Genomic DNA, 13595 nt, shown 5'->3' with positions numbered 1-13595 from the left:
CTTTCCGCGGCGAGACGGGAAGCTTGTTTACTTTTTCACTCTGGGCGTTTGCATATTTTCTTGTGATTTAAATCAATAACATTTTTTGCATAATTTCCTATGCTGAGGAGGAGTCTCACTGAATGCACTGTACATGCAGGGTTATACTGCTAGTGATGCCAATTGAAGTGAAGTGAATGTCTGATGAATGTCGATGATGATAAAATGATGATGATAATAAGTGTTATGAATGATCAATGTATAAAACTACAACTAGTCTGTTTCAAGCTGCATTTGTCATCAAGAGCAATTTTTGTCATTTCCTTTTCCCTTTCATAGATACGTGTCTATTCATAAATAGAGCGATGTGCATTTTAAAATACGCATATGTAGTGAAAATACATAATTTGTCATTTTGTTATCCACCTCTGTGGCACCCTTGTAAATAAATCATAATAAAAAAAAAAAAAATGCCATCTTTGTTGTTGTTTCCACACGGAATCATTTGAGAGACGGAACCGGAACTCCAACGAACACAACTTCCACACGTGTGGAGGAAGAGATTCAGCCTATTTAATTTATTATTTAGCGACATCAGATATTCTGAGGTAAAATAATAACACCATTCGTCATAACAGTCATTCAAAGTTGACGCAACACGATCTTGAAGTAAACGATGGCCGAGGTCGTCCAGAAGCGGTTAGAGGACCGGATCCCTGAGCTGGAACAGTTGGAGAGAGTGGGACTGTTCACCAAGAAAGAAGTCAAGTAAGAACTGCATGCTCACACACTCATCTTCGTTTTAGAAATTAGCTCAGGTCTGTGTGCGAATCACTTAACCACGCTGACATCTCCCTGACAGGATTGGGGGGTTAATGCCATTTCAGTTTAGTCAAGTCTGGATCAATCAAATGTATATGTTTTTTTTTCCCATCGACAAATACACTCAAGTCGAAAAGTACTAAACAATAAATGGTCATAAACAATATGATCTAACACCAAACCATAGACCCCTAAAAAGTAAGCCAAGGAAAAAACGCCTGTACACAGTGGCAAGGAAGAGCTCCCTGGTGCTGAACAGTAAACTAATGTGGGAGTCGAGACTCGGGAGATGGACTGATATCAATACGAATTTATAAAATGGTCTTCTACAATTCACATCCTGAAAACGAAATGACGGTGTCGGAAGTGACAGTAGCTGAATGCAGATAAAAAATAATTTAAGCCCCACTTGAAACCCATCTCTTCAGGTTACACCTTAACTGCTCCTCCAGAGACATCTGCTGCCCCCCCAGCACTGCGTCTCCTGAAGACACCCGCTTTTCCCCTTTACTATGTCCCCTAAAACCTCTATTGCCCCCCCTTGTACTGTTTCTCTAGTGTCTATATTAAAATAAAATAAAAAGTCTAGGTTTAGAAGAAGGTGATGGAAGACGGTTTTTCCTTCTATCACAGGACTGCCAATGGCCCCGGGCCTGAGCTGGATTACTCTTCCTGCTACGACTGGTGGATTGATGATTCACTTGCTTAGTCAAATGTATTGATTGTAAGTCGCTTTGGAATAAGGCTGTATGTATGTATCTCTGAATGTATCTCACTCATTTTGCAGATGCATGCTCAAGAGAGCCACCGCTTTGGAATACAAGCTGCATCGATTGATTCTAAACAAAGCAGACTTCATCGCATATGTTCAGGCGAGTGCTTAGTACCTTGCAGAGAGTTCCCGTAAGAAGGCTATTTCAATAAATAACTTTGAATAGAAGGTGAAGACGATTAATCAATGCTTTGTCATTGTTATTATAGTATGAAATCAACGTCTTGGAGCTGATAAAGAAGAGAAGATCAGTAAGTTAATATGTCCTGAAATAACTAACATACAGCTCCGGCTATCGGCAGACTCTCTCGTTCGCTGTTCTTATTTGTTCGACATTTGTACATTTCAGCACATTGGCTACAGCTTCAAAAGAGAGGAGATCGAGTTTGTCATCATCCAGAGGATAAACAACGTATTCAGACGGTCCACGAACAAATGGAAGGTACGGTACACTGTATAAAACACAGTTCGATATCGTAAATAACGTACGGTATATTAAGTTGCATTTTTTTCAAGGTGAATCAGTTCTGTGATGCATAGGAATCGACACGGGGGAGCTCTCATTCACAATAACTTTCTCCTTTCACAGGATGATGTGCAGCTGTGGCTCTCTCACGTGGCTTTCTGTAAGAAATGGGTATGTCATTGTATCAACCTTTTTTTGTATATGCCACTGATAATGATTGTTGAATGTTTGTCCTCGATGTTGAAACTTTTCTTTCTTTCTTTCTTTCTTGCTTCATCTCTGCTCACAGAACACTAAGGCTGAAGTCAGCAAGGTGTTCTCCTCCATGATAGCCATCCACCCTGACAAGTCTGGTAGGTTTGGCTGGGGGCGGCAGGTAGCCTTAGGGGTTAGAGAGGGGTTAGGGAGCCGGATGTGAGCTGGTGACTGGAGGGTTGCTGGCATCATATCCAGGTTATAGGTTTTCCATCCGTTGTCCACTTTGTGTCCCCTCGATACCTTGTATGGGTCGGTCGGGTCGGCACCTGGAACCACTCCCTTACGTCTCTCTCTCTCTGTCTCTCTTTCTTTCTTCCATCCCCCTTTCTTCTCCAGTTTTGTGGATCATGGCGGCCAAGAGTGAGATGGAGGACAGAGACTCGTCGGAGAGCGCCAGACAGCTCTTCCTGCGGGCTCTTCGTTTTCATCCAGAGAACAAGAAGGTCTACCAGGAGGTGAGAGGGGGGAGGGGGGAGTTGGGAGTTGTGAGTCAACATCGGTTTTGATGCTAAGATTCTAAGATTCTATGTTTCACAAAATGTCCTGTTGGCTGTGGAAGAAAACCCTGCTCCAAGCCTGTCTGTTACTGGTATGGGTCTGTTACTGGTATGGGTCTGTTACTGGTATGAGTCTGTTACTGGTATGGGTCAGTTACTGGTATGGGTCAGTTACTGGTATGGCTCTGTTACTCGTATGGCTCTGTTACTGGTATGGGTCTGTTACTGGTATGGGTCTGTTACTGGTATGAGTCTGTTACTGGTATGGGTCAGTTACTGGTATGGGTCAGTTACTGGTATGGCTCTGTTACTCGTATGGGTCTGTTACTCGTATGGCTCTGTTACTCGTATGGGTCTGTTACTGGTATGGGTCTGTTACTGGTATGGCTCTGTTACTCGTATGGCTCTGTTACTCGTATGGGTCTGTTACTCGTATGGGTCAGTTACTCGTATGGGTCTGTTACTGGTATGGGTCAGTTACTGGTATGGCTCTGTTACTCGTATGGGTCAGTTACTGGTATGAGTCTGTTACTGGTATGGGTCAGTTACTGGTATGGGTCAGTTACTGGTATGGGTCAGTTACTCGTATGCGTCAGTTACTCGTATGGGTCAGTTACTCGTATGGGTCAGTTACTCGTATGGGTCTGTTACTCGTATGGGTCAGTTACTGGTATGGCTCTGTTACTCGTATGGGCAGGGGTGCACATAACTTTTTGGGGCCAGTGCTCAGAGGAGCACCTAGGGATGCTGCTTGGTGCTCCCCGAGCTCGCGAGTCACGACCCGTCCCACAGGATGGATGAAAAAGGGATACATGGATAACTTATATTAGCAAAACGACATTTGTTCATAAATAAAGATGAACGAACAAATGATTGTGTGCAAAACAAAAGAAACAAATGCAAAATCAAATGACTGCTCTTTAAGCATGAACGTCTGTCAGACTCCTTTAAACACAATGAAATCAACTGACATCTCTTTAAGCACTAACTGAATGTCTGTTCTTTAAACACAATGAAATCAACTGACATCTCTTTAAGCACTGCTCTGTTCTGTAAACACTGAAATCAACTTTTCAACAAAAAGTTACAGCCTAAGCATTTATTTATGCTACAAGCTTGATCATCATCATCACTGCTCTCTTGACTGCTGTTAATACTGTCCTCAATTTCAACCATGGTAGAGGATGTTGTAGGCTATCACTTTAAATAGCTCATTATTTTGATTGTGCAACAAAGTCTTTTTTTTCTAATAGAATTCCCAACCATATTCCCTGGGTCAGGGGTCTAGGTGCGATAATGAAGCTGTAAAACAAACGTCTGAACGTTTGAAAGCTTCAGAGAAAAGAAACGTGAAGTCCCTTGGTGTTGTTTTTCCTTTTAGCGACGAGTCGTTCGGGACTGAATTTTCACGTGCGGCGTGATAACCATGCGATACGCGGAATGAAAGTACGAGTTACGATACTTTCTGAATGTTTTCGTGAGGGGAGTCGCCGTGGTCGTCGTCGGTCGACTGTTGTGATGGATTACTCGTCGGGCCTTCGGCTGAGGGGACGGCAAATAGTTACTTAGTGGGGCTTGCAGTGATGCAGCAGTCAGCAGTCAGATTTTGAGGAAGTAAATTCCTCTCCCAGCGCTTCCAGCTGTTGGTGCGCAAGAGCGCGTTCATGCCGCTGATCTGCTGCGCAGCATGCATTTTGGCGACGCATGCGCACTGGCGCACCAGTTATGTGCACCCCTGCGTATGGGTCAGTTACTGGTATGGGTCAGTTACTCGTATGGGTCTGTTACTCGTATGGGTCAGTTACTGGTATGGCTCTGTTACTCGTATGGGTCAGTTACTGGTATGGCTCTGTTACTGGTATGGGTCAGTTACTAGTATGGCTCTGTTACTCGTATGGCTCTGTTACTGGTATGGGTCAGTTACTGGTATGGGTCTGTTACTGGTATGGCTCTGTTACTCGTATGGGTCTGTTACTCGTATGGGTCAGTTACTCGTATGCGTCAGTTACTCGTATGCGTCAGTTACTCGTATGGGTCTGTTACTTGTATGGGTCTGTTACTGGTATGAGTCTGTTACTGGTATGGGTCAGTTACTGGTATGGGTCTGTTACTGGTATGGCTCTGTTACTCGTATGGGTCTGTTACTCGTATGGGTCAGTTACTCGTATGGGTCTGTTACTCGTATGGGTCTGTTACTCGTATGGGTCTGTTACTCGTATGGGTCTGTTACTCGTATGGGTCAGTTACTCGTATGGGTCTGTTACTGGTATGAGTCTGTTACTCGTATGGGTCAGTTACTCGTATGGGTCTGTTACTCGTATGGCTCTGTTACTCGTATGGGTCTGTTACTCGTATGGGTCAGTTACTCGTATGCGTCAGTTACTGGTATGTGTCTGTTACTCGTATGCGTCTGTTACTCGTATGCGTCAGTTACTGGTATGTGTCTGTTACTCGTATGCGTCTGTTACTCGTATGCGTCTGTTACTGGTATGGGTCAGTTACTCGTATGCGTCAGTTACTGGTATGGGTCAGTTACTGGTATGGGTCAGTTACTCGTATGGGTCAGTTACTCGTATGCGTCTGTTACTCGTATGGGTCAGTTACTCGTATGCGTCAGTTACTGGTATGGGTCAGTTACTCGTATGGGTCAGTTACTCGTATGCGTCTGTTACTCGTATGGGTCAGTTACTGGTATGCGTCTGTTACTCGTATGGGTCAGTTACTGGTATGCGTGTGTCTTGGTAGTATTTCCGTATGGAGCTGCTGCATGCTGAGAAACTGAGGAAGCAGCAGGTGGAACTGGAAAAGGCGAAGTTGGACATGGTGAGTTCACACACACACACACACACACACACACACACACACACACACACAGAGGAGTTTGCTCTTTTTTTGTCTAGTGGAACTCTAACGGTCCTCTTCCCCCCCCCAGGGCGAGTATGAGTTCTCTCCTCAGATCCTGAGCGGGAAGCTGGCCGAGGTGGTCTACAGAGACGCCAGCCAGAAGATCCAAGGTGAGCTGCTGTTCTCAGACTCTCCTCCGTGTTGTTGACCTGTCAGACCTGGACATCAAACACAACGTCAAGCCCACACACACACACATGCATCCCCAATGTGACCCAGTGCTGGTTATTTAACTCTCTGGTCTGGTTCGAGTCTGGAGATGTTGTTGAGATGTTGGCTGTTGAAATGAGAGCAGGGTTCCCACGGGTCCTTGAAATCCTTGAAAGTTTGTGAATTTGAGAGAAAAAAAGATCAAGGTCTGAAAAGTTTTTGAAAATAGACATGGGTCATTGAAAGTGCTTGAATTCCCCCCTCTCTCAATTTCTTTTTTTAATCTATATTAAAAAATGTTTTACTTAGCTCGTCAACTAGTAAATAAGTCTCTGTATTGCTTTACTTTACACATATTTCACAATATATTGTTTTGCTGTGCTGTATAGAGATGGCAAGAGACCATCTAGTGTTCACACATTCAAGCCTCTCTTTTGAATTGTTGTCTGTGAGCGGATAGTTCCTATTATATAAATTCTCGTCTAGATCTGTCTCAAACTATGCCGTGTTGGGTCCTTGAATTTGAGGGAATTGAGTCCTTGAAAGGTGCTTGAATTAGTTGATGTTTCAGAAGGTGTGGGAACCCTGTGAGAGAGTGTTTGAGATGTTCACGGTTTCTCCTCTCCGCTGTTCTCAGGGGCTGACTTCATCCTGTCTCTCCTGAACATCGCCGCCATCTTTGACTTCACTAAAGAGCTGCAGGAGACCGTCATCCAGGAGTAAGGAGACCTCCCCTGGCTCTGTGTGTCTGTCTGGCTCAGCTGAGCCCATCACACCATGTGACGTTGAACACACGCTTGACATATGGCTGTGGACACCCGTGTTATATAGCCTTCACATTGTATCTGCGTCCAATATGACGGCGCGCACACTCTCGCACACACACACACACACACACACACACACACACACACACACACTCACATACTCTCTTTCTCTCACACACACACTCACACTCACTCACACACACACTCATACTCTCTTTCTCACACTCACACACACACACACACACACACTCTCTTTCTCACCCTCACACTCACACACACTCTCTTTCTCACCCTCACACACTCACCCAGCATGCTGTGTGTCCCGTCCCCAGCATGCAGAGCCGGTACACAGATGACTCGGTGACGTGGGACTTCCTGGCCAGGCGAGAGCTGGTGGCGCCGGCCGAGGGGGAGGAGCCTCAGGGTGCCAAGGAGCCTCAGGGTGCCAAGGAGCGGGGCTCCGACGTGGTCAGGAGAGAGGAGCGCTGCTACCAGGTCTACGAGGAGGGCCTGCAGACCCTCAACACAGGTACACACACACACACACAAACACGCACACAGGCCTCCAGACCCTCAACACAGGTACACACACACACACACATAGACCCTCAGAGGTACGCACGCACGCACACACACACACACACACACAGACCTCCAGACCCTCAACACAGGCACACACACACACACAGACCTCCAGACCCTCAACACAGGCACACACACACACACACACGCACGCACACACACACACACACAGACCTCCAGACCCTCAACACAGGTACACACACACACACACACACACACACACACACAGACCTCCAGACCCTCAACACAGGTACACACACACACACACACACACACACACACACACTTACTTGTTCTTACCTGTCAGAGTGTCAGTGTGTGATGAAGCGTGTGCGTTGTGTTCCAGAGCCCATGTGGACGTGCTGCGTCAGCTTCTGCCTGGAGAGGTTCAAGAGGAAGACCAACTTCAAAGAGCTGAAGGAGAAGGTAGGGTTACTGTGGCTGAAACACCAGCAGAGAGAGATGAAGGAGAAGGTAGGGTTACTGTGGCTGAAACACCAGCAGAGAGAGATGAAGGAGAAGGTAGGGTTACTGTGGCTGAAACACCAGCAGAGAGAGATGAAGGAGAAGGTAGGGTTACTGTGGCTGAAACACCAGCAGAGAGAGATGAAGGAGAAGGTAGGGTTACTGTGGCTGAAACACCAGCAGAGAGAGATGAAGGAGAAGGTAGGGTTACTGTGTCTGAAACACCAGCAGAGAGAGATGAAGGAGAAGGTAGGGTTACTGTGGCTGAAACACCAGCAGAGAGAGCTGAAGGAGAAGGTAGGGTTACTGTGGCTGAAACACCAGCAGAGAGAGATGAAGGAGAAGGTAGGGTTACTGTGGCTGAAACACCAGCAGAGAGAGATGAAGGAGAAGGTAGGGTTACTGTGGCTGAAACACCAGCAGAGAGAGATGAAAGAGAAGGTAGGGTTACTGTGGCTGAAACACCAGCAGATAGAGATGAAGGAGAAGGTAGGGTTACTGTGGCTGAAACACCAGCAGAGAGAGATGAAGGAGAAGGTAGGGTTACTGTGGCTGAAACACCAGCAGAGAGAGATGAAGGAGAAGGTAGGGTTACTGTGGCTGAAACACCAGCAGAGAGAGATGAAGGAGAAGGTAGGGTTACTGTGGCTGAAACACCAGCAGAGAGAGCTGAAGGAGAAGGTAGGGAGAACTGTGGCTGAAACACCAGCAGAGAGAGATGAAGGAGAAGGTAGGGTTACTGTGGCTGAAACACCAGCAGAGAGAGATGAAGGAGAAGGTAGGGTTACTGTGGCTGAAACACCAGCAGAGAGAGATGAAGGAGAAGGTAGGGTTACTGTGGCTGAAACACCAGCAGAGAGAGATGAAGGAGAAGGTAGGGTTACTGTGGCTGAAACACCAGCAGAGAGAGATGAAAGAGAAGGTAGGGTTACTGTGGCTGAAACACCAGCAGAGAGAGATGAAGGAGAAGGTAGGGTTACTGTGGCTGAAACACCAGCAGAGAGAGATGAAGGAGAAGGTAGGGTTACTGTGGCTGAAACACCAGCAGAGAGAGATGAAAGAGAAGGTAGGGTTACTGTGGCTGAAACACCAGCAGAGAGAGATGAAGGAGAAGGTAGGGTTACTGTGGCTGAAACACCAGCAGATAGAGATGAAGGAGAAGGTAGGGTTACTGTGGCTGAAACACCAGCAGAGAGAGATGAAGGAGAAGGTAGGGTTACTGTGGCTGAAACACCAGCAGAGAGAGATGAAGGAGAAGGTAGGGTTACTGTGGCTGAAACACCAGCAGAGAGAGATGAAAGAGAAGGTAGGGTTACTGTGGCTGAAACACCAGCAGAGAGAGATGAAGGAGAAGGTAGGGTTACTGTGGCTGAAACACCAGCAGATAGAGATGAAGGAGAAGGTAGGGTTACTGTGGCTGAAACACCAGCAGAGAGAGATGAAGGAGAAGGTAGGGTTACTGTGGCTGAAACACCAGCAGAGAGAGATGAAGGAGAAGGTAGGGTTACTGTGGCTGAAACACCAGCAGAGAGAGATGAAGGAGAAGGTAGGGTTACTGTGGCTGAAACACCAGCAGATAGAGATGAAGGAGAAGGTAGGGTTACTGTGGCTGAAACACCAGCAGAGAGAGATGAAGGAGAAGGTAGGGATACTGTGGCTGAAACACCAGCAGAGAGAGATGAAGGAGAAGGTAGGGTTACTGTGGCTGAAACACCAGGCAGTCAGCTGCTGTGTGTGGGTCCATCTGCGTCATAATGGAGCTGACTACTCTTCAGAGCTCAATGTTGAGTGGTGGTGGTGGGAGGGAGGTGTGTGTGTGTGTGTGTGTGTGTGTGTGTAGTGTTGATATGACCAATCGATCAGTGGGTTGAGTAGAGGGTTTTAATGGACTGAGATCTGACGTGTGTGTGTGTGTGTGTGTGTGTGTGTGTCCCACAGAGGCAGGAGAGGCTGCTGGCAGTACTGCGGCGTGCTCACGACGCCTCGCTGCTGAAGGAGAGCTTCTACAAGAGCTGGGTAGGACACTAGCAATCGGAAGGTCGCCGGTTCGATCCCCGCATGTGCCCTTGAGCAAGGCACCTAAACCCCCTAATTGCTCCATGGGCACTGACTATGGCTGACCTCTGTTCCTAGAGCAAAAAAACAAAAAAAACTATTGATTGACATGGCAAATAAAACATTATTATTATTATATTATTAATTATGTTATATACAACAGATGAAAACAACCAGTAAAGGGCCAGGGGCTGGAAGCCTACCGTAGTCCAGGGGGGTATTCCATCAACGTCGATAAAGGAAAATCCAGGCTTATTTTTGATAACTCTCGCGAGATCTATCAAAATATGCCTGGGTATTTTGATAATTCCCATGAGACTTATCATAATATGCCTGGATTTTCTTTAGCGTTGTTGGTGGAATACCCCCCTGGACTAAATCACACTTTCAATGTTAAAACCTCCATTAAAGATGCTTTTTAGTCTTAGGTTTAGACTGAAGCCTCGTCTGTGAAAGTGGCCACAGGAGTCTCTGGGTGGTGTAACATCACTCTGCCCGTCCTCTCTCTGCAGCTACAGGTCCTGCAGTCCACAGGCGACAAGGAAGGGGCCGTGGAGGTTGCGATGGCAGCCACCCAGCGCTACAGCCAATCGGTGGCCATGTGGAGCCTGGGCCTGCAGACCCTGGTGCAGGCGGGGAGTGAGGCGACGGCCCAGCTATTCCAGGCAGCGCTCACACACGTGAATCCCAAGGTAACACACACACACAGAGTCTCACACGCACACAGAGTCAGACACACACACACACACAGAGAGAGTGAGAGACAGACACACGAACACACAGAGAGACACACACACACACACACACACACACACACACACACACGTGTTACCAGTTCTGTGGTAAAAGTGGGGCAGCACCATGGCCTAATTACCACTCCTACGGACATACTAATTCCATTTGAAGAGCGATTTTCTGTTCATACAGTCCAATGCTACCCTGTGTACGTCATTCAGCGTCTTGCCCAAGGACACCTCGACACGCGGCCAGCCGGGGATCAAACGATCACCGACCTTGCGGTCATTAGACGCATGACTACGTACTAGTAATGTAGTATGTCAATGTTGTTGTGGCGGGTCTTTCGCAAGGCTCCCTCACAAGGAGTAGCTGGGTTAAGGAGATTATAGTCACTCGGGATTATATTATATAATCACTAAACCAAAACGGTGTTTATCTAGCTTGGGTGTAGTAGGGAGTTGGAAAACAACATTGTCTCAGCCAATGTCGAAAATATAACCCTTTTGGGAAAAGTAGCATCTTAACCTGACGTTTGATACTCTGTAGTCCAGTTTACGCCTTGCTCCTTTAAACGACCCTTCTTCTTCTGTACAAAATGTTTTTTTGGAAAAGGAGATGGTGGCGGACCTGAATTTGTCAAAAAAATAAATAAATAATTGTAAACTATTTGCTACATTGCGCCTCCCTGATCACGCCCCTGGTCTTGTCTTTGGCAGGAGAGCCTCCCGCTGTGGCAGATCCAGGTGGAGTGGAGCACGGTGTGTCAGAAACCAGAGGAGACAGAGGCCTTGTTTCAGGTACTGGAGCACACAACACAACCTTTGACCTTCACCTGAAACAAGCCTGTGACCTTTTAATTCCAACACCTCTTTATACACGGCATTTAGCTGACACTTTCATCGCGAAAGCAACTTACATTACATACGGTCCCATGGGAATCGAACCCACAACCTAAGCGTTGTTAGCGTCATGCTCTACCAACAGAGCCACAGAGGACCACACACACACGTTAACAAACAACACATGAATCACCTCCTTTGTGTCACGGTGCAGAAACAGGTAGTTTGTCAAAACCTTATCGGCTCCCGACCTGCTCAGGAGCCGTCTCAGCTGTCAGTGTGTTGTCTGAATCCTTCTGACAAATGTTACCTTGTTCTTTCTCCTCCGTGCTCAGAAAGGTCTACAGTCCCCAGTACCTGCTGTTTCCATGGCGATGAAGGAGAAGTACCTCGACTGGTCTTTCAGGGCCGGCGGCTACAAGAAAGCCAGAATGTCCTTTACAAGGTACTTAACTATATCTCTTTTTTTTTAATTGGTGAATTATTAATGAATACTGAATAATTAATGTGATCCAGAAGGATGTTTCTTTTGTACAATCTGCGTTAATAATTAATAAAGAAAAGAAAAGAAGAGATGAGCGACATTAGCGTACTGACAGTTGAGTTTTGATTTTTCAGTCTGCGTGACAGGCGCCCGTTCTCCAAGGAGTTTTTCACCAAGATGATCCAGATTGAGAAGGACCAAGTAAGTCACTCTGCCAAAGTCTCAATATACAGTATTTGCAAACAAGAACCGAATGCGTGTGGCAACGCCTGGTATCGAACTATTCCTTTGTTCAACAACATTGGCACATACTGGCTTAATGAATGCACGCAAATATTACATTCTATAGAGATTTGAACTGGTGTTGGTCCTCCTGTTAGGATGGTGCAGGTAACTGTGATGGTGTGTGTTGTTCTTTTGTTCTTTCAGGAGGCTCCCAAGATAGGCTACCTCAGAGACTACTATGAAAGAGCCATCAGAGAATTCGGCTCCTCAGATGATGGTGAGAGAAAGAGAGAGAGAGAGAGAGAGAGAGAGATGTAACAGTGATTCCCACACATAGACGAGACTGTGGCGGGCCACAGTTATCCAACCGCCACAGTCTCACGAAAAAATCCTGTGGGAAACACTGTGTAGTGTGTACACAAAAACATTGGAAGCAGCACAATTCAAATAAGCAAGACAGGTCCTGAATGGCCTCGGCCCTAGGGGATGACTCAACAAGAATCACATTGTTGAAGCTAACATCATTGAACAGCAACATACTCCAACAGCATGACTAAACACCCTGTAAGTAAGCGAGTGAAGAATGTCTTTCTGTATGTTTACTGTTGAGTCAAGTCAGACTGCCTTTCGGTATGGCTACACGCAGAATTGTCAAAGTCCGTTTAAATGGACATTTTAGGCATTTTAGCAGACGCCTTATTCCAAAACGACTTTACAATCAATACATCTGACTAAGTAAGTGAATCATCTATCCACCAGTCATAGCAGGAAGAAGTAATCAATGCTCAGGCCTGGGGCCATTGGCAGTCGTCGTGCTAGAAGAAGAGACATTATTTTGTTGTGTCAGTTGGTAAAGAAAGAGTGTGCTTGTTCCTCCAGACCTGTGGCTGGACTACATCAGAGTGGAGGTGGGGCCTAACGGGGAGCCTGAGAACTGTGGGAAGATCCACTGGAGGGCCATGAAGCAGCTGGAGGGGGAGAGCGCGGAGCGGTTCATTACCCAGTACACCCTGCTGCAGACCGGACACATCTAGAGCACACCTGGAACCGCTCCAACAGACGGACAGACACATCTAGGACCCCTACCAACCCCAGTGGTGGACTTTTCCAACCGAGGGGGAAGAGGGGGGAACATATTACAGCAGTTCTGTTATAACTGATCAACTTATTTTATGGACGACAACATGTTGCTGTTGTTTTGTGTTATGGAGAGTTAAGAGTATTGTCATTTTCACTTTTTTCATGAAATTTATTATACATTTGAAACATTTACCCTGTCGCTGTCAACCTTAAATAAAACTATACCAACAAAGTCTGTTTTGTACACTGTTTGTGGCCCCTCCCTCCATGCCACCTGTCTATGTTGTAGACATTCACCTCATCAACCACTGACTCATGGAGGAATACAGTATATGGCTATTATGCATACATCCCTCACACATTCTCTGTCTGGGGTATAGTGAGCCATGAGCCCAGCGTTGGGACTTTAAGCTTGACGACAAACCAGTACTTGGCAGAACACATTATGTGACAGCAGCTGGTGAAACTGGGAACAAGTCGGCAACCAATCAAAATGCTCTGACTTTTTAATT

General features: G+C 46.4%; 1 protein-coding gene across 2 annotated transcripts; it reads left to right on the top strand.

Moving 5' to 3' along the window:
• Positions 1-553: 553 nt before the first annotated feature.
• utp6 (UTP6 small subunit processome component) lies at positions 554-13302 on the top strand. Of its 2 annotated transcripts, XM_080523895.1 has the most exons (19): positions 554-747; positions 1589-1673; positions 1783-1824; positions 1923-2015; positions 2163-2210; positions 2329-2392; positions 2634-2752; positions 5540-5617; positions 5727-5808; positions 6486-6567; positions 6948-7144; positions 7544-7623; positions 9601-9678; positions 10230-10409; positions 11172-11252; positions 11630-11739; positions 11913-11979; positions 12208-12280; positions 12883-13302. In XM_080523895.1, the coding sequence occupies exons 1-19, from the start codon at positions 656-658 to the stop codon at positions 13035-13037; spliced, it is 1806 nt and encodes a 601-aa protein (XP_080380021.1). In that variant the 5' UTR covers positions 554-655; the 3' UTR covers positions 13038-13302. The 2 variants fall into 2 exon arrangements, with proteins under 2 accessions (XP_080380021.1, XP_080380022.1); XM_080523896.1 differs by lacking the exon at positions 2163-2210.
• The last annotated feature ends 293 nt before the right edge of the window (positions 13303-13595 follow it).

Source organism: Nansenia antarctica, assembly GCF_963989245.1.
Source record: "Nansenia antarctica genome assembly, chromosome: 2".
Taxonomy (NCBI): Eukaryota; Metazoa; Chordata; class Actinopteri; order Argentiniformes; family Microstomatidae; genus Nansenia; species Nansenia antarctica.
The sequence above is the reverse complement of the archived record's forward strand: the minus strand, read 5'-3'. Positions and strand labels throughout refer to the sequence as shown.